Source organism: Mya arenaria, chromosome 6 (assembly GCF_026914265.1).
Source record: "Mya arenaria isolate MELC-2E11 chromosome 6, ASM2691426v1".
In the NCBI taxonomy this organism is placed as follows: domain Eukaryota; kingdom Metazoa; phylum Mollusca; class Bivalvia; order Myida; family Myidae; genus Mya; species Mya arenaria.
Genome location: NC_069127.1, coordinates 23,635,730 through 23,658,368, shown reverse-complemented (window position 1 = coordinate 23,658,368; position 22,639 = coordinate 23,635,730). Strand labels below are relative to the sequence as shown.

Genomic DNA, 22,639 nt, shown 5'->3' with positions numbered 1-22,639 from the left:
GTAATTATTTTTAGGGCCATATTTATTTTATTTAAAGGTATATTTTATCCTTTTGGTTTTACAGCATAAAATTCACTTAATATTTCTTTTTTACGCTTAAAATATTTTTTTCATTCTATTTATTTTTCTTGTACCAAATAAGAGTTTAATAAGTAATATTTAATTATAATTTTACTACGGTCATTTATTTTTTATACTTATACCATTTAAAAGCTGAGTAGGTCAATCATTTAAATATTGGATAGCTAACACTGTCTAAGACAAGATCAAATACAAGACCATACATGAGATAATATAGCTACTCATATGATAAATTTATAACTACCTTAATTAAATTACAAGATGTCAAAGGGTCTCTCTCATGTTTAATAGGGTCAGCATTTATTGTTTCTGAATTTTGTGTGTAATGAAACATTAGAGGTTTTTAAAAAAAGAAGAATTCTTTTGTTCTTAAATAATTAAAAAAAATTACAGAAAATATCCTGATTGGGGAAAAGTGTTGCCCTCATAATTCAAAATAGGGCAATTTTAGGCTTGAATTTATGATTTTTCTTTTTAAATAGAATTTCTATTAACGTACTTTTCAGTCTGTAAGTTAATGTTTGGTGTTAATATACAAATGATGTTCTTGAATAACAACACTACATAGTATAACTCAATTTTAAAAAAAAAGTCGCCAATGTGAAATCTGTGAGAGTCCCTTCAAATGATGTATCAGTTTGTTATATACAAAGTTGCTAAGTAATGTGAAAAGTTATGAATACAATTGTAAACAAAAACACATACACTATAAGAGAAAAAAATAAAAAATGAAAACATACATATATAAAATTATAACAGTTTTTTGTGTGAAATTATCATGGAGACAGACAAAACGAAGAGCTTAACTAGGAAAGGTCAGTCTGACCAGTTAATGGTATAACATGATAAGGCATTGGCAATCAATGGGGGCCAATGTTATCAATGAATGTGTGACCTTACATTGTAAGCTCATTAAATACTAAGTAAGTGTCACATTAATTTAATATGCTCATCAAATCAAATAAACTTTGCAGAAACTGACCAAGTTATTTATTTGAAAAAGATATTTCAACAACTCAAAAATATCAATTTGAAAATGCATCGTACCAAAAAATTACCTTTGTTTGTTAGATGGCCCCAATATTTCTATGCCATCATGCTCATTATGATGAAAATGAAATTTCAAACTTGTAAACTGTATTATATGAAACAGAATTTTTTCTTTAACCAAGACTTCTATAGAAAATTTCTGTATCAAATGTTACACTTAACTGGTCAGACAACCTGTACATTATGATAGGATCTGCAGGTCAGAAGCTTATATTTTATCTTTTTTTATTTAGAAATTTTAACAGCTAAATAGCCAAATCAGTATTTCAGTCATTAAATAAAGTAATTAACAGCATTCTTAATGAATTAATGCACATAATATTTATCTTTATTCAAATGCTTTAAACTCGCAGATCTAATCACAGTGCTCTTAAACAATATGAAAGCACCAAAGACAGATTTCCGAAGCCATTTTCTTCAGTTAACTGTTATACACTTATTGGTCAAAACTCAGAATATCATCCAAGTAAAAAAGGAATTACAGGAAGTCATTGACAAGTTTCTTCTTCTAAAAATCTGATTTCTAGTGTTTTATTGGTTATAATGATCATTTGTTCTACATTGTAGCATTTTCAATTTTGTACGGCTAAATTATACCTGATCAAATTATCTAAACATACCACTTCTGAAAGTAGCTGTCAGATCTGCTTGGTTTACTTGAAATAATCAAACACAACAAAACTACACATCAATAATGTGAGGCAAAACATCACCCCAAGTGCAACCCTACCCTGGTCGTGTCCCCTGGTGCAGTGGTCGCCCTGTGAGAGAAACTCCCCCCGCCCATGTGGTACTCAAACCTCTCACAGGGCACCCCCCGCCCAGTATTGCAAGAATCATCCCGTTCGCCACCAAGCTGCTATATACCCATGCAATGGAAAGAAGATATGGACATTCAAGTATTTATTTTTTATTTTCATATCAAATCTCATTCATTTAGATATTATCCACTCTGACAGCCATTATTTAAAAAATAACTATGAATTGTGATCCAGAAAAACTTCAGTTCTATAGTTTATAGAGGAAGTTTTTAGTTACTTCGAGCTAAAATATGGCAATTGGCAAAAGTCTTCCTTGGTGTACATTTTCTTGTTAATTTACCTTGAAATTTTTGGACATACTTTAGACACATTATTTGAAAGCTTTTTAATTTGATCAGTCAAAATGGTTTGAGAAAACAATGCTTGACTGTATGTAACAAAAAGATGTATCCACTATCCCTTGTAAGTCAAAAATGTTAAAGAAGAGGGCCATGATGGTCCAATTCTGCTCACCTTGTACCTTGCCATTTGGGCTGAATAATACTTATATGCCAATTCATTGTATTATAAAAAAAAATTAAGGCCATAGATTTTGACCCACTTTTCTACCAAGATTACATCAAGGGGAACATTCTGACCACAGTTTGAAAAAAATCTGACCAATCAATACCAATATGGGTCGACAGGCCCAGACTGATTGAGATTTCATATTTTAGCAGCCCTGGTTACCATGATATGGTTGAAGACAAAACTAGAAATGTGTCCATAGGACACGGATGCCCCCACTTCGATTTTTTGTCACAGAAAATAAGCCATAATGATTATTCAGGATAATCTCAAGTCTTTTTTTGCAAATAAAGGGCCGTAACTCCTAAATGACAAAAGCGATTTCCATGGCTATCGAACTTGATCAAGATATTATGGTCACAATCATGTATGTAAAGTTTGGTGAGGATTGGACACATACTTTTCAAGAATTAGTGGAAACATATATTTTTGAAGTATTTTTGGCAAAAAAGGGCCGTAACTCCTAAATGACTAAAGCGATTTCCATGACTATCGAACTTGATCAAGATATTATGGTCACAAACATGTGTTTAAAGTTTGGTGAGGGTTGGACAAACAGTTTTCAAGAATTAGATCGGAAACAATCTTCGGGACGTACGTACGTACAGACGTACGTACGGACAAGGGCAACCCTATATGCCGCCACTTTGTGGGGGCATAAATGAGATTTCACCTAGTAACCTAATTTTCAATAACATGTGACCATGTTTTAAATTTGTCCAAAATATCATCAAGTGGAACCTTCTGTTTAAGTTTGATGAAAAGTTGACCAATTAAGTTTGATGAATAGTTTACTAAATAAAAAGCCTCTAGTTTGTTCCAAAGATTTGACCATGTGACCTAGTTGTTGACTCCACCCATGTTAACCACTTTGTCAAGTGGTTGAGACTTGTTCAAGGGGAACATTCTGACCAAGTTTGATATTTATCTGACCAATCCCTACCAAAATATGGTTCTGGACAGAGAAAAGGGCCAGTTGGACAGAATGCTGAAAAGATGGATGGTATGACGGACGGACGAACAGAAAAAGCCAAAACAATATCCCCCTCCCAAAACCTTTGATAAAATGCTGCCTCTATTGTGAAACAGGGCTTTTCAAAGATTTGACCTGACCAGAGATCATCCCATGTTACAACTTGATTAAATCATTAACAATACAATCATTTTGATCAAATCTGGCAAAGATTGGATGACGGTGCGAGACGCCAAACAACCCACCTACCACATGGCCCACCAACAGCACTTTGTGCTCAGGTGAGCTAAAAAAAGTAAATTATATGTAAAACAGCCGCTATTACCAAACTTTTTTTACTAATGGGAAATATACTTTATTCAAAACTTACTTCAGTTCTATGAAACCACTGAAAAAGTAAACTCTCTTGTCTATATGTCAATCGTTCTATTTGGAATCATGACCTTAATTTTCTATTTTTTATGGTTAAAGCTCAATATTTGGTCAAGATAACATTAAAAGTGTACACTGGTAAAGGCAGCGATACAGACTTGGTGAGCATGCAAAACTACAGCTGCAACACTGCAGATAGTTCTTGCCAAAAGTGCAAAAATTTTAAGGCAGCGGTTTGTCTTTAAGCTTGTGCATAACATGAACAATCACCTTGTTACGCCTGTGGCGTATCACTGAAAAGCTAAAGAAAATGACTTATTTGTGCAGTCTGAACATTCGTGGGCTATAAAAAAAGAAAAAATTGCATTGGGTTCAATACATCTTAGAGCCAAGATTTCAGAGGAAGAAAACACACTTATTGTACAAGTTTTTTGCTGGATCAGACACAAATATGCCTGCAAATAGTACTAAAAACATGTTCCCAACCCTTATGTACGTTAAGTGCATGTCATCTTACAGCCCAAGTCTCTGCAGAGAAAGCCCTTTTTGTACACGCTTTCTGTCGAGCTGGACACATATATGCACGCCAGTCCCAAGCTGCCGCCTTCATTTTACGTAAATGCATTCATTTACCATGAGAAACACTAACTAATGAACATGTACATACATTTATGACTCTTTTATCCAAGAAATGTAAAAAATAATCTCAGGGTTTTTCTTCTTTCAACAGTCTTTACATTGATTCCTACCAGCGTTCCATAACAGAATGAACTAAGAAAGATAAGAATCTTCACAATAGTCTCATAATACTTATAATTACATGATCTATAAATAAACCGTCCATGATTGGACGAAGAACAATACTCGTAGACAGAATAAAACTCCATATAGACAAGTTTATCAACAGATCGGAAACAGTTTATCATATGACGTCATAATACAGCAGGGAAAATTACTTCAAAAACGCCATAGTGACCTGTCTATTTACAGACCTGAAACCATTTATTTATATTTATGACATCATAATACATTATACAGTATCATATAATAAAACAATTATTTACTTATTAGGTGTGAAATATGCAGTTCATATTGACTGCAAAATAATTATTGTCCTCGTCTATTGCCTCGGTCAATAATGATTTTTGATATGACAGTGTATTCACACCTTATAAGTAAATAATTGCATAATATATTTATAATAATTATCATAATTGTTTAGTTCATCCATTTGAGAAGAAGGAGAAATATGTACCTCTCGGTGTGACCTCCAGACGGACTGTTTGTCAATGACGGGGGCATTGCCTATAAAGCTCATGTAGGGCCGCGCATGTAGCTGAAATTTCACACAAACACAACAGCTCATAAACTCACCTGACCAAACTCAAAATTTCATGACTATCTTTCCAAAGTGAGGAAACCAGCAAATATACATCAAAGGACAAGCGCTGTTAATTCAATTTCTTTTTTATTTTCAAGCTACACCCAATTTAGTTCTAATTTTTCAAGAAAGTTTAAGAGTATCTGAATTTATTTGAACTTTTGCTTTTGGTATTCAATATTTGCCTTGATTAGATCTAAGAACGATGTAGCTAATCGGATTAATTGTTATTATTACCTGACCAATAGAGTGAATGATGTCAATCATTTATGACCATGATAAGATTGACTTAAGTTGAATATTGAAAACCAGCCCAGGCTTCATTATTGTTTATTTTTTGGCATTTCTTTAATTTAATTTTGTGTTTAAACTTCTGTGTTTTTTGGTAATTTTCTGCATATTTTTTTTCCAATTCATATTTATTTTACACAATTTTATTTTCTTTACTAGTGATACATTATATATTATAAATGACATCCTTTAGTTTACAGATTACTTTATCATTTATCAATGTGTCTGCACTTAACACAATAAGATTCAGAGCCATACCTTTGTTTTTAATTGTTTTTCCAAGCCTTTCACAAGAGACATCCTTATCCGATATCACAGAAAGTTTCTGGTGATTTTTTAAAATTTTATTCTATTTCACCATAAATTTAATCATGACATCTATAGATCAGATATAAAACCAGTATCTAACAAATCTCATTTTACAAGTGATTATTTAGATAAAAAAGCTGTTCTTGAACTTTTGGTTTCTCTTTTAATTGGCATGTCAAGTAATTTTCTCCTATTTTTTTTCCAAATCAATTTCAACAAAACTTCAATACACATACAAAATGCGCAGTCACTGTAGACAATACTAAGCTATCATAACTTAGTATTTACATTTCGCTATTTTTTACTCAACTATGATATCGAATAAATGACCAAAGTTTTAACTAAAATAGTCAAGATCAAAACTGCATAATAAAGTGATGGCCGATATTGTTGTAGGTTGATTGATGATGATCGCTCAATCATCATGTTCAATAATAAATAAAATTGAATACTTGTACCCAACATGCTACCTACCATTTCTTTTATTTGCTTTCAAATTGCAACTGGTAAATATTAATGTTTGCTTTGTAATCTTGGGATCACCACAATATTATCCTCCCTAAGCCTATAATGTGCTTTATTAAAGTCTTTCCTCCCAATGCTTTCATTTCATATAATAGTTCGATCTTTTAAAAAAATTCACAGTTTGTTTTACTTTCCTTATTTGTCTTAATTCTCTGTCTTAAAGTGTCATGTTTTCATTCAACAGTAGCGTGTGCTTATTATATTTCAATGCTCATTGAATGTCACAATATGTAACAATTTTGCACTGATTTCCCTGATGCAGAAATCTTTAAAGGGACCCCTAGTTCCAACTTACTGTACTTTAAAGTGACCCCCCAAACTTTCTTTGATTGAATGTGAACTGTTTAATGTGACCCAATAAATCACTAAAGAACCGCAAACTTTCAACCATAAGGGTCCCACTGAGAGCCCCCATTTAAAAATCCTTAGGGAAAACCCATATTTTGTCTATTGTCCCATATTGCATTAATAGGGAACCATTGAAAATGATGCGAACTTAATGATCAGTTGCAGTGATCTATGCCAGATAATTCTTTGATCAATACCAGGTAACTCATTGATCAATTCAAGAGATCTTATTAATCCCATGAGAATTCATTGATCCATTTCAAAGCACTTATTGTTCCATTTCAGAGCAATAATTAATCCGTTCGAGAGAATTCATTGATCAATCAGGGAATTCATTGATAAATTCAGAGAATTCATTGATCAATTTCAGGGAAATCATTGATCAATACCAGAGAAATCATCGATCAACTTCAGAGAAATCATTGATCGATTCCTGAGAATAATTCCAGAGAACTCATTGATCAATTCCAGAGAAGTCATTGATCAATGTTAGAGTACTTATTGATCAATTTCAGAAAAATCATTGATCAATTCCAGAGAATAATTCCAGGGAACTCATTGATCAATTCCAGAGAATTCACTGCTCAATTTCATACAACTCATTGATCAATTTGAAAGAATTCATTGATCAATTCCAAAGAACTCATTGATCAATTTCAAGGAAATCATTGATCAATTACAGGGAACTCATTGATCAATTCCAGAAAATCATTGAACAATACCGGAGGATGCCAGAAAAAATGAACACAAATATTCCCAAATCAGGCCTCTAAATTACTGATCAGACAAAACAACAACAATAGTGAACATACAGCAAATTAGCCTTTACTTTTCCAATTTGAGACAGGCCCAATTAAATACCTATTGAAATGTTTTGAAGACCCAGCATGGTAATAAATGACACAAAACAAGACAGAATCACTTTTTGCAGGAAATCCAGACATCAAGGCTGGTAACTGCATTTCTTCAATAAAGAAATCAATTTAATTGATAAATGATGAGAAAAAGATTTATCTTTTTCAGTGAAAGCAATTTAAAACAAAATTAGATTGCAGAAGGTTGAGAATAGAAGCATCAAGCAGACCCTGGGGATAAGATGGACTTACGGCGGATCATGGCTTTATCATAAACGGTAATATAATAAACATGTCCGTGAGAAAGATGACTGTTATAAATACACCTACATAGCGCCCACCCAGTGCAAGAACGCAACAAGCAAAATCATAAGCCCTTAGTGTTTACACCAAGGTTTTTTGGCTAATATTCAATATATTTTTTTTTTTATACAAGTAAAAAGTCCTATGAACTAATAATTTTTGACTGAAAAACAGAAATGAACTTTCTTAAGTGATTTTAATATTCTTGAACTCAGCAAATTCTTCTACATGTCACTAGGAGACTGGCCTAATACCACTTAATATTTAAAAAGAAAAAAAAAACAGTAAAATTTAGCAAATTCGTTTATAGTCTATACTAATTTCTTTAAGCTGGATTTTGACGAAAGGTGTAGTCTGTTTCGTAAGCAAATTGATATGACGCTCAATCGGATTATGACCACCCTCGATAATTACCTACCTTTTTTAGCAAAAGAATTTATTAAATCAAATTCCACATGCATTTGTTTTTCAAGGATCATCCTTTGAATTAAATTTAAAAAATATCTCCATTTGTTTAACTACTGTTATGACTATTATATCAGGTTAGTTCCGTGTCATGTCTATTAACACTTTGGATATCTAAACAGAGGAAAGAACTACATATATTTTCCAGATTCCAAGAGGAACAGCCTCTAGCGCTAAAGCAACAGTCAAACAAACCAGGCACCCTCATATTACCACAAGTATGGCATTGGCAAGGTGCTCATCCACAGCACACTGGCCGACCATCCTGGTTCCTGTAAGCTTAAACAGTGGGTCAGTTATCTTCATACGCCGGGGCACAGACACTGGAGACTTCTGGGAGCAGCCCATGCTAGAGGCCAGTGCGCCCTTTTTGCGACGTAATTTGGGCAGCCAGCTGCTTTCTTCAATTTGCACTGTCATTGTTGAGCGCATCTATTCAATACTAGAATAGCAGTGTTACCATACGGTTTTTCTCACTGTTTTTTTTATCCAATATTTAATTACAAGATTTTGCAAGAGGAATCCACAATGTACTCGCTAACCAAAGACATTAAGTTCAACTGTTCGATGAAACACTGTTCTAACCAAGCAAGCGTTCTTTGTATTCTTCTATGATCATGAATCCATTAGAATATCAAAATGTAAAAACAATTCTTATCTCAAACATGGGCTATTCTGAATTTCTAGTTCTCATTCTATAAAATAAATCAGAATTTTTTAGACTAGACCCCATGTTTCCATACGGATCACCATAATTTATGTCATATTCCAGCATTGACTATATTGTCTACCCCACAGATAACATTATGGCTCTATCCCTTCAGAAACAAATCCCTGTCAATTGGTTTTATTAAAAGATCAAAAGCATTCGAATCTACTAAATCACTCACTATTAAATAGTTACGCAATCAAATGTTACAAATGCATCTCATATCTAACTGTATATGTTCCATTTGACTACGAATTTCAAAGCAAATCGGAAAGAACGTCTCAACGAAACTTGCCTCAGAAGCAAAATGTTCATACACAAATCCTTAGCTACATCCTCGAGCCGACTGTTGGTATCACTTTCTGTTTATTCGGAAGTACAAAACAGTAACCATAGAATGTATTGTTATGTCATTTCTATGTCCAATCAATCATGGATCGCAATATTCACTTATCAAATGTTAAAACTACATAGATTTCCCGCATTGTTTGCATCTAGATTAACTTGTCTTTATCTACAATGCATCATATATCCTTTCGATTCACTTTCAATCTGTCTATTCTTCAATTTCAGATTGTTAACTTTCCAGATTTCCTCTTGTAAAAGATTGATGAAATTATCATTGCCAAAAGCTATTGAAATTTTTTTGGTCAGTATTATAAAGTCCATTATCATTCCATCTATACACGAGAGTTTTCATTTCAGTCCATTTACGAAAACGTCCCCAGCGAAGCCTTATATGTATCATGTCAAGTTGTAAATCTTTGATGCACTTACAAGTAAAGTTCCTGTCAATTTCTACTATCATTCATCAGGCAAATTATTTCAATAGGCTACGTTACATACACTTGCTCACGACCTTGCATTCAGAATTAGAGATAACAACAAATTTATGGCGAGAAAGCAAAATAAATATGTTGAAAAAACAGCACCCAATTTGTTAACTTCTTAATTTATATTGTCCTATAAATTATTCCGCACTTTTTGTCAGGCGAATAATTCCAGTTCACTTTAAGGATAGAAATGATATAAAAACGTCATCACATATCGCTTACCTAACAGTCACTTCAAAATATTTACAAAGAAATGAATTCATCCTTATAATCATAGATCAAATAAGTAATGGTCCAATTTTCTTCCACCCCTTGGCTTCTGTCAATGGTATAATCCACTCTTTTCCAGACTTTTTGAGATCTCAGTAAACAAAGATCCGTATAAAAGCATGTTTGTCAATGACAAAAATTTATGCAAATTTCTTTTGACATGGACATTTAAGAACATTGTCCTAACACTGTCATCCAAGGGATTCCTCTTTGTATGTTCCAAGCAAACACAAAATCATCTTAAAAGTACTGCATGAAACTTTTTTCAATCTTAATGTCACCTTAAAATCTCTGCCCCAATTCCAAACACAGCTTTTCTTCCATAAATAATCAAAATTAAAACAATAGAAAATTTATGCCCTTCAATTTAATCACATGTTATCAGTGTAGAGAAACTCCTTCATGAAAGCTGTTAACGTTCTCATAGGAAAACAATGCCAACAATTCCCCAACACCCTACTCCTTTATTAAACGGTCGTTGACAGTCTCCTCTCCTGGATGACAGGCCGGCCGTTACTTAAACCACATGCAGTACTTTCAAGTTTTCTCAACTGTCCCTGGCAACTACTGGATGGAAGAAACCTTCAGCGGAGAATCCTTATAATCCTTCGCTGACTATGTACTTTGAGTAATCTCCTAGCGTACATACCCTGGTATTCGTCAACTTGTGTTTTGTTCATTCCTGTCCCAAGTATCTCTTGCAACTTCTAGATCGGTCCAAAAACTTCAGCATGAATCATTTATATTCTTCCTACATTTATTTCTTTGCTATGAACCTAAGTTGAGAAATCTCCTAGCATATATAATTGTATTCCTATATATTTTGTTTCATTCAATCCCGTCCCGAATATTTCTGGCAGCTTCTGGATTGGCCCAAAACCTTCAGCGGTGAATCCTTTATATTCTCCGTATACCCTCAACCGCAGTTGAGAAATCTGGACCAAGCACATACATTCCTTAATATTTTGTTTCATTCAATCCTGTCTCGTATATTGCTGGCAACTATTGGATGGGAGAAACCTTCGATATACTCATTCCTTTGCAAGATATATACTATGTGTAATCTCCATGTGAAAATTCTCACTTTTTTTGTTTAATCGCTCCCTGAATTTGATTATTTTGTCAGATTCCTTTGCCGACTATGTACCTTGAGTGAAGTAATCTCCTTGAGAATATTCTCATGAATATTCTGATATTCTTTTTACCCTCAATTATTAATGTCCAAATAACAAGCAGAAATATAAAAAGGCATTAAAACAGTCTGCATAAAGCCTAATCAACTAAGAACTGATGAGAACAGAGGCTAAAATTGGCAACCAAACTTCATGACAACTTTTATAGACTGAACCCAAGAAGTACAGAGACGTGTCGCAAAAAAATTAAGATATAAAATCATGGGACTTCTTGGATATGAAGAAAAATGAAGCATAGATGTTTGCTTTGAAAAAAATCCATTTTTTCCTGTTTCGCCTCGCTGAAGTGTAGATCCATGAACCAGTCTAAAATTTCTAAGCAGCAAACAAACGAAATCAAAGAAAATGGTTACCAAATACCAATAAATAAACATCGGAAGTTTGAATTTTAAATTAGAAACATTTTTTCTCCTTTGTTGCACTTCAAATTCACTAACAATTGAAGTTTACTTTCATTTATTAGCTAAATCAAATATTTGCAGAGAAAATGGCAACTTAATGTACTAGTTCGCACGCAGCGTTGAATTTTAAAATTAAATGTTAATTTTGTAAACAGTCGTCTTTTCACACGGTCATAAAGTTTTTGGAGAAAGAGCACCATATGAATGCACCGTTAATGAACTATATTATCATATAATAACTAGAATGTCTCGTCTGACAAATGGGTACATGATTTTTTTATTTCAATTCAAAATGATAAAAGAAATTCTATATTACCAATTACATAAAATAATGAAATGCATGTTTATAGGTGCTTCTGAATCTATAAATAATATTTTTTTCAGCATGAACATTTGCTTCATTTCTTGAGTCATTTTAATTCTGATAACTGTTGACAGAATAATGAAAAAGAATATTTAAATATTGACCTTAAAGGGGCTGTACTCCGTATGATAAAACAGCGAAAAAAAAGAAAATTGTCGAAAAATAATACAAACTTGGTATCGATGTGTACAATGCATTGAAATTTACTTACTGAAGTACCACATAGTTTACAATTCATTTATTTTTCGCAGTTATTTCGTATGTTTCCATTAAAAATGATTACTAAGTATGTCTACCTAGTAGAATTCATTCCTTATGGGTGATTGGCTAGTCGATGTTATCATGTGATATGACCATGTTAGGTATATAGCTTAAATATTCCACCTGCTTAGAGTAAGCCTTCGTAGCACAGTGGAGACAACACTGGACTGCAATTTTGGCCACACCGGTTTGAAGCGAGTCTCCTACTCCATTTTTACATTTTGGTATGCTTTTTTTACAATTATGATATCAAAGAGTAAAACATAAAATTAAATAATTGTCCTGAGATTCAATACACAAAAAAACTTTTTTTGTGCCAATCTGGTGTACAGTCCCTTTAAGTTTTAAAACAATTTTATTTTTCATTTTATCCATTTCTTATATAAACAGGGGCAAGTGAATGAAAAATATTTTTTCGTTCATAGTTATTCTTTAAAATAACAATCCTGAATAAATATAACTTTACTTAAACCCTTCTAGGTAAAATTTTAAGCAATTGTACCCACAGAGTATACATTTTTTTCAACTGGATCAGTATTTTGAGAGTACGATGCAAATGCCATGACCAGAAAGTTTTTTTTTATTTTTTGGGGTGAAAAATAGGCAAGGTTGATTATTATTATTATTTTTTAAATAGGTGCAGTGAATACCGGGGTATGTCAAACATAAAAATAGTTTGGTGAGGTCTTTTGCAAACATAATAGTAAGCACTTATAATCCAGTGTTTTCTTTCTGAAGTTCGGCCCCATTTCGGATGCTTTTGTTTCATAAAATGATAAATAATTGTTCCCCAAACCGTTTGGCATTTTGGTGTAGAAAATCACACAAAAAAATCATTCTTTTAAATTTTCGAACTATTTTTAAAGCGAGCTTGTTCATTTCTAGGCAATATTGAAATTTGCAATGTTAGTCAAAATGACACATTTTCACCTATCAGAAAGGCCCCAGGCCCTTGTGATTCCCAAAATGGTGAAACAATCCGGATCATCACAGATCATCACATAATGCCATCTACAATTGCACTTGCAAAGAAAGTCAAAGTTGTTTAGTTTACAAGTGTTAAAGAATTTAATTGGAGTTATGTTTCTTTTTTTAATGACGGAAATTTTTGTTGACATTACACTAACAAAATACTTGGCTGCCTAATGTTGTATTTATTCACAAGTTGTTATTACATTACGTTTGAAAGTAAAGTTTATGTCAATACATACTCAAAATAATAACATGGACTAATTCGGCCACAGTTGGTTCCCAAGATCCAAAAACGAATTAAGAATCATTCAAGTACATTTTATGTTGACCTTTTAAGCCTAAAACTGAAAGGACAGGATTAAAAGGATTAAAAATAGAAGTTGACAAATAAATAAACCTCTTTTTACTTATATGTATTTGAAAGACAGATGATTAAACGTGTTATTAAAGCTGCACTCTCACAGATTTACCATTTTCACAACTTTTTTATTTTTTGTCTTGGAAAGGGCAAATTTTTGCGTAGATATCTGTAAACCAATGATATAAGCTAGATTGCTGACAAAGAATCAGACCGTAGATTTTCATATTTCCATTCGAAAATTGATGTTTTATGGCTAACGGTTGAAAAAAAATGCATAAAACATCAATTTTTGAACTTAAATATAAAAATCTGTCAGTAGTCTTTTATAACTGGTTTCCATGGATTTTCACAAAAATTGGCTCGTTCCAAGACAAAAAATAAAAATGTTGTCAAAACGTTCAATCTGTGAGAGTGCAGCTTTAACTGAAGTATGTTACAATATGACTGATGGTTATTCAATTTTGGTTGGATATTATGTTCATCTTTCAAACATTCAACGAAATCCTTTGATGCACATGCATATGTTCACTTTTCACCTGAGTTTATTTTACTTTTATTTCACAATGTAACTGTGATCTTAGCTTCTTATTTTATAATACAGGATATTTTGACGAAATAGGTTATTAAATACAGTCAAATTATAAATAAACATTTCAACCCAAACAAAAGTGTTAAGTAGAATGACCAGAAACAATTTCAATTAAAAAAACAGAATTGAAAAAAAATAAATTCACATCATCATAGTTATCAAATGTCATTCTTAATTAAAACGTAAAATTCTTAAATCCTGCATTAAGAAATATAAATGCTTTTTTTTATTATCATTTTTAATGGGAAGAATGATGAGAATCTTACAGTCACTTAGAACTGTTTTGCTTTCAAGCCTCTGACTCATATTTATGGCCCTTCCTATTTTACCTGTTTCTCTGGGACCCACTTGTTCAGAGCATCGACCCACACCAGTTTTTCCCGCCCTCTGTCAGCGACCGACGATTCCTCCTCTAGCTCATCGCCGCTATCTCCTCCCTGAAGGGTAACAAAACAAGTGAAAAGAGGACATAAACCTTCACCAGTTTTTCCCGCCCTCTGTCAGCAAACGCCTGTTCCTCCTCTAGCTCCTCCCTGAAGAGTAACATTAAATTAGACAAGTGAAAAGCGAACTTCGACCTACGTAAGTTTTTACCTGCTTCTAGTCAGCATATATATATGCGAGTTTCTCTACTAGCTCATCACCACTATCACCTCCCTAAGTAATAAGACAAGTAAAAAGTGAATATATTCATGGCGTCAATTCACCTCAGATTTTTATGACCCCTGTTATTTTCTGCTATCCCTGCCCTACGAGACAAGTGAAAAGTGAAAATTATAAGGGCGTCGATCCACACCAGCTTTTTATGGCCTCCAGGCAGCTTATGCCAGTTCTAATGCCAGTTGTTTTCTGCTATCTCTGCCCTGAAGAAACAAGTAAGAGTGTAACATGGTAAGACACCACTTTTTCCTGTAGCTCATCCCCATTATTTCCTCCCTGTCAGAGTAACAAGTGGAAATTTAATGTAATAGGGGGCGTCCACCCACAGTAGTTTTTCTCACCCCAATCTGCATGCGCCAGTTCTTCCACTATCTCATCACCCCTATCTCCCGCCTGAAGAGTATATAGTAACTCAAATCAACAGAAAATGTATTGAATGAAGTGGTCTAGGGGCTAAGAGGATGGCTTAAAGCTTACTTCAGACTCAAGAGGTTGTGTTTTTGAGCATACTAGTTACATTCTCCAGGCCTTTAAAAAAAGGACATCAGTGCAGAGTTTCTACACAGGAAACAGACTTATGGATGATTCCTATAGGTTTAAAAGCTGTCTTCACAAAAGAGCTCAAATAAATTAGTATCAACTTATTTGAAGCAATCAAGGTTGCCTAAAGATTGCAATCTTTTTAAAAATGATTTATGTATAGTAACATGATCTATACAATTTTTGTTTCTTCAGCATACCTGAATTAGGTGTAAACTAGGGAAGGGGTATGCAGGTCTTGGGCGAGTGGGTTCTGACTTGACGCCGTGCCTGCTGACCTCAGAGCCTGCATCCTTGTTGAAGGCGTGCCAGGTTGGAGCCCGTCCCTGCTCGCTGCCTGGCGGACAATGGTGACTCTGCAACACATCAGGGTTTTTATTGAAAGTATATTTCAGAGCCCTTTTATTATAAGGTGTCTGTTCAAATCAGAATATTTCTTTGAAATGATGTATCAGTCTTCCCCAAATGTTGAAGTTACCACTTGAAAAAATGCCTCTTCTGTGCCTGGGACACGTTACAATAAAGGATCTTAGTCAAAAAGTCAATCATCTTAAATTAACAAGTTAATTATTTTCATTTAATTCATTGTGTTTTCAACAATGATACTGGCAAAAGGTAAAATTTTACAAATGTACACCAAAATAACAAAAACACGACCCTTAGATAATACCACTGAATTAAATCTTTACTGGAACAGGCCCCTCAGCTAACGCCGACTAAATTTTTTGTTTAGTATTTTAAGTAAAAATGAATATTATATAAAAACAGTTGCACAAGTTCTGCTAAATGCTTATGTATAGAGGAAATCTATAGATTTACAGCAGTGTGATTGTTCATGATTGTAATCACCTTTTTTCAATATATATTTTTGAGATGTTAAAAGGCAGATAATCTCTTATGATTTCATGCTTGTATTGTTAAGAACACTAAAAATATGTATTAATTTCAATGTACCCTCTCAATTGTACACACACTTACATCAATTATGATGTACAAGTAGAACCTAAGTATAATGCTCAAGTGATAAAGTATTCAATAAAATATACAGCCTATTAAATTCATTTTAAGTGGTATGAATTTTAAAGCAAGTTAAACAAATTTTTCGGAATGACATCTAAATGCATGGTATGATGTTTCTTTACAAAGCAATTGAAATCTCATAATGAAGAAATGCTCCTATAATCATCTGTACGGCTCCATTTATCAATATCAAGTGGAAGTTTAATATTTACTTTTACAATACCATGAACAGCAATCTGTTGGAACAAATACAAAGAAGAACAATACATATTACACCACAGATTCAAACTTTTAAACAACCACAAATACATAATATGCAGATTATTATTTTCCTTGTGTGCTTGATAATAATATACTTGATAATTACTTATACAAATGGAAATTTGGTATATAGCAAGATTTAAGTCTTTTGTACATGTGCAGATAAATACTTGACATAAAGGACTGGTTTATAACAGATGAAATGTCATAAAATAGCACATGATAATAGCTAGGAAGCTTATATCTTTTAATACTATTAATAATTAACAGAAAGCAATAACAGTGGAATTAACCAGCGTAATTTTACAAGTACGCTTCACAAGTATTAGATAGAAAATCAATTGTTAATTAAACTGCAAAGAATCTATAGACAAATATTTCAATGACAGTGACAGATAATTTCATTGCTCAAAGGACAGTTCTGTTAGAAATCAATGTTTAGTGCTAACATATTTATTTCACAATGATTGTGAAAAGAAGAAATTACAATATTATCCTAATCAGACTCGTTAGCACAATGGTACATGCAAGTGTGGGCTTAAACTGTTTCCTGCAGGAAATAATGCACAATGCTAGATGCCATTGTAGTCTTTAACGGTTTCCGGCATAAAATAATGCACAATGGTACATGCCATGGTGGTCTTTAACGGTTTACGGCATAAAATAATGCACAATGGTACATGCCATGGTGGTCTTTAACGGTTTCCGGCATAAAATAATGCACAATGGTACATGCCATGGTGGTCTTTAACGGTTTCCGTCATAAAATAATGCACAATGGTACATGCCATGGTGGTCTTTAACAGTTTCCGGCATAAAATAATGCACAATGGTACATGCCATGGTGGTCTTAAACGGTTTCTGGCATAAAATAATGCACAATGGTACATGCCATGGTGGTCTTTAACGGTCCGGCATAAAATAATGCACAATGGTACATGCCATGGTGGTCTTTAACGGTTTCTGGCATAAAATAATGCACAATGGTACACGGGAATGAGGTCTTTAACAGTTTCCGGCAGGAGAGACCTGGCATTTAAGATCACCAACAAAACTCACATGCATAGCACCCACAGCTTGAATCAAGCCCAAGAAGTCTTTTTAAGATATTAGCATGCAGATTTTAACCTCTGTACTCAAACTTTGCGGTATATTTAATAAGCACACATGTATATATATATATATATATATCTAAGGAAGCTGCATGTGTAGTACAGCATATTATTTTAACCCTGTCAAAACAATTATTTCATTTTTATGTGTTATTCATTTAAATTTTAATAGTTAGAATTTACGTTAAAGCCAAAATGCCACATGATATACAGTCATCGAAATTAGACTTTTGGATGAACAAGCCCAAATTCTTATACTATGGCTTGGCATCAATTTTTTTAACAAGCATTGCTATATAAAATTCAGAATATGAGCAAGCTCGGAAGACATTTTACCAGTGCCGGGCTTGCCAGCTTGTGTTAATTTCGACCACTGGATATAAGGGCAGTACTAATATAATTATAATTTTCCAAGTACATATGTAGATTTCTCAAAAACTCAAAGAAATGGTAAAATAATGACTTTTTATAATGTAATAAGCATTTATTTATTAATTGGTTAGTGCCGTAAATGTAAGTTTAAGTACCATACTGGAAAGCGTTTTTTTTGTTTTCCTTCAATCTTAATTCAATTTTCGTATCAGAATGGCAACCAGCATTCTTACCATTACAGACTTTTCTTTGTGCAATCAGGCTGTTTTCCCCTTGCAAAGCAGAGTTCATTCTTCTCAAAATTTCATAATATTTTTATGTTGTAAAAAACTAATTCAAAACTGTATAATGATATTTACATATTTCTTTACAAGTTACAATATGGAAAGTATTTTTTCTCTGAAATGTAGTACGTTTTTCCACGTTTCATAATTTTGGAATTATTTGGTCTTTTGTAAACTTATATTTTTGTACAAAAGTTTTGATAATCAAATAGTCTATGTTGTCTCAAACAGATGCCAAGTTTTAAGCAGAATTACATTTCATGACAACTTATCACTCTGTTCAAAGATAGTTGCCAAACTGTAAATTGTAGTATAAACAGAATGTTCAGCTCAGGCCATACTTAAACGGAAGCCAAACTATAGCCATTTTAGCACCTTGAAAGGGCCCAACCCCTCACAGCTCTTGTGTCCAGATTAATCATGACAACTTCATTGGCTGTGTTATGATTTTTTTTGCTCAAATTTTTGTAGTGTCTTTTTTCATTGGATTAATACAATTTTGGCAATTCTCTAAAAGTTGTGTCTTTCATCATGGGAGTCACTTTTACTGTTGACTTCTATGACCTCCCACCTGATAATAAATCGAGGAAATACTAGCACACGGCTTGATCTTTTTTTAGGTAAGAATTTTGCTTATATACTTTTACTGTTACCAGAAGTGCTCTTCATGAACTAGATATTCAGGTTTTTCAGATTACACCAGTAATAGCTAACCACCGGTAATTCGTACGTTGGGGATATGTTTCACTTGATAATAAATTGAGGAAATAGAAACAATTCTTTATTTTTTATCTTAGAAAGGAAGTTGAAATTATACATAACTCCCATAAATCATTTCAGTAATTTGGGTAGTGGGTGGAGAAGCCTTTAGTTCAATACTTCCACTTGATAAACACACTAGGCAAATGTGTACAATACTTACTGTATGAGCTCTTGATGGGGTGGTTCGGCAATCATAAAGTGACTTTAAGTATTCATAATATGTGTGTGATGGCAAAGTAAGTGACACAGAATCAGAATTTGAGTCGGTGTCATTTCTCAACAGAGAGTATCTGTATGGTGTAAGACGTCTGTCGTCTTCGAACCAGTCCGAATCGTATGTCACTTCACAAAATGTTGGACCAGCTGGCGGTGAAAGATAACGTGACATTATAAACACTGATCCATAAACTTAACACATCTCAAAACAAAGTGAAAACTTTAAAAAATCTGTATTTCAATTTCCTGCACTAGTCTTTAGGCCAAACAGAAACTGTCACAGAATCATCCATATTTCCCGGGATATGTCACTCATCCAAACGCTTGACTGAAAGCACGTGCTGAGTTACTGTTGTGCTTACTCCATACATGTTCTATGTATTCCAATGGTGCATTACACGAACCGTATTATTAGATCAAGTAAATACGAATAGGTTACTGAAAATATCACAAATTTCAATAATTGAATATCACCTAAGCCGCTTAAATGTATTTATAATGATATACCTAATTCCCTTTCTTAAATATTTCCAATACATGCTAAAATATAATCGTGTACTGTTTAGTTTAATGATCGAATTGATCGAAGATTTTTAGAATGTTAAATAAACACTACGTGGTCGTTTTTCCTCTTACTCATCAATTGCTAGGCAGATTTTGTTATTTTCATCATTAATGGCTCTCTGTAAGTGTCTCTTTAATAAATATACTTGAACAAAAACACACACAGTTTTTTTTCTTTTCCATGTCGGCTGTACTTACAGCTATTTAAATTTGACATGGGCGAGAAAAAAGTGATAACGTATAAATTTATTGGTAGTTAACTTTTTTAGATGGCTGTCATTTGAATAGTAGTTTGTGACATGAAATAAAATAATTAATTATAAAACAATCGTGATTCATGAACACCTTCAGAAGTAAGAACATATCTGATTGCATACGTCATATCACAATTTTGGCATGTTTTTACTTTTTTTTATTAAATAAGCAGAGCAAAAGATCACACCATTTTAATTTGCAATATAATAAATTCATAAATAAATAAATACATATTGTATATATCCAAATAATGTTAATCCATATGCAACCCTTATTGTATTTCTAATCGTGAATATATTATCAGCATGATATCTTTTAATTTGTGCATGATTATGATCTGTAATACAATAAATGTTCACCGTCGGTAAGACTAGATATTTATGATTACGGATTTGGCACAAAGTGTAGGTACTAAACAATCTGAATGATTATATAGTAGATAGATATACACACTTTTCTTGATTCTTGATTTTTCTGTGAAAAAACTACACTTTTATTTTAGGTCTACATAAAAGGTGCCGCAGAAAACACAAAGACAGTCCCATGATGAATCAATAAATCATGATGAACGATAAATGGATGCTAACTTAGCATCATAAGCATATATGGCTAAAACGTTACAATATGCCAAAAGCAAAAGCGGGAGTCCAGGGAAGGGAGGGAGGAGGCGCACCGGGCTCCCCCTAAAATCCCCCTAAAAAGCTTACTTTTTATGTCATTATCGGAGTGAAAAAAGTAAATCAAATACCCTCAAAATACACCATTTCAGACTAAAAGAAATGTTCTTCAGGAAGAACATCCAAACACCCCTGCCAACATTTTAAACTAGTTAAGTTCAGTTTCAAGGTTGGGGCGAATGTCAAAAGGCTGTGCACTTAAGTAAAGCCCCCTCTAACGTCAATTCCTGGACCATCCCCTGAAAAGTGACCAAACAAATATAGATGCAGCCGTGTATTTATAGCTCTATATGTATACTATAGCTGTTAGAATATAAAATACAGCAGTAGCTATACGTTGGCGTCAAAAATACAGCTGTAGCTGTATATTTACAACGGACTGTTGTATTATATATTTATAGCATTTACCGCTATAACTAAAAATAGAACTGTTATTTATGTTATTGTATTCGCTTTATAGATGCAGCTGTGTATAGATACAGCTACAGCTAAACATTTACAGCTGTATGCTGTATTTGGAAATACAGCTGTAGTTATAGATATACAGCTAAAGCCATGAATCCGCATCTGTAGCTACATTTTGTGTTTTACTGTTGTTGATTTAGCACTTTAGAGCCGCTTGGTCTCTCATAATTTATTGTCGTCGCACTCATTGGTCGAAACAGTTAGGGTCATTTATTAAAATTCAACCAAAAAACAACTCAATTCTTAAGATCATCTATAACCATGTATTTGCAATAAGATTATCAAAATTGAATGGGCCATTGTTGAACAAAATAATTTGTTTGGATTCCGAGTGTTTTGGGGGAGGTGGTGGGGGGACCTAAAATACATCTCCTCTAACGTCAAGGCCTTGACCGACCTAAAATCATGTCGATCAGAGCGATCCAGTGCGAAAAGGTGAACAGCGTGATATATGAAATCTTTAAAGAAGAAAGTAGAAATAAAAACAGTACATGTACTTACAAACGTTTTATGATCCCTCGCTGACACGCTTATTCTGATTCTAAATGGGATCTCCTCACTCCGAAATGAAAAAGCTGGACTGACCGTGTACACCATTTTTCACTGTCCTTTTATGTAATTTTTATTGTATATTATGTATATGCCTGTAATTGTTCAACGATTTGCACATGCTATTGTTATTTTGTTTCATGTGTCTATACTAGCTATAATAAGCCTAATAATGATACCATATATTGGCGTTACTCATAATAGTATTCGCACAAAAAAGTGTACCAAAGAATTTATGAAAGGCCCCATTCTTGTCCACGCTTTCGTTGTCTTGTAAGGTGAACTTGTATTGATTGTTTTAAATGCTATATTAAATAGAAAGTTGTTTTGTTTCGAACAGTATCGTAAGATCTTCAAGTAGTCTGCTTTGTGGTATTCGATAACACGCAGTGCAGAAGGTTTGAACAATATACTTAAGTTAAACAGTTAAACATTTTATTCACTAGCGGATCCTGGGGGAGTGCGCCACACCCTTAAATTGTCCATGTAAACTTTTTATGTCAGTATCAAGGAGAAAAAAGGAATAGAATATACCCAAAATGCACCCCTCTCGACTATAAATGCGGGCAGTACCCCCCCCCCCCCACACACACACACACTGATATTTGAACAGTCTAAACTGCTGTCACTGTTGCCTCTTTCACTGTTCACGTTGAGAGCGTGGTCCAC

At 33.4% G+C, this 22,639-nt stretch overlaps 1 protein-coding gene across 8 annotated transcripts in view; it reads right to left on the bottom strand.

Annotated features, from left to right (window-relative positions):
* LOC128238319 (caldesmon-like) overlaps positions 1 to 22,103 on the bottom strand; it is a 48,530-nt gene extending 26,427 nt beyond the window's left edge. For 3 of the 8 annotated variants that reach the window (XM_052954115.1, XM_052954117.1, XM_052954116.1), the window contains exons 1-5: positions 19,405 to 19,883; positions 15,634 to 15,789; positions 14,563 to 14,670; positions 5,060 to 5,140; positions 1,862 to 1,990 (exon numbers count right to left, since the gene is read on the bottom strand). In XM_052954115.1, coding sequence (XP_052810075.1) covers positions 1,862 to 1,990; positions 5,060 to 5,140; positions 14,563 to 14,670; positions 15,634 to 15,789; positions 19,405 to 19,632 — 702 coding nt within the window. In that variant the 5' untranslated portion in view covers positions 19,633 to 19,883. Of the gene's footprint in view, positions 1 to 1,861; positions 1,991 to 3,802; positions 3,821 to 4,321; positions 4,409 to 5,059; positions 5,141 to 14,562; positions 14,671 to 15,633; positions 15,790 to 19,404; positions 19,884 to 21,922 lie in introns of those variants that run through there. The other 5 variants (XM_052954122.1, XM_052954118.1, XM_052954119.1 and 2 more) reach the window with 5 other exon arrangements.
* Positions 22,104 to 22,639: the final 536 nt, after the last annotated feature.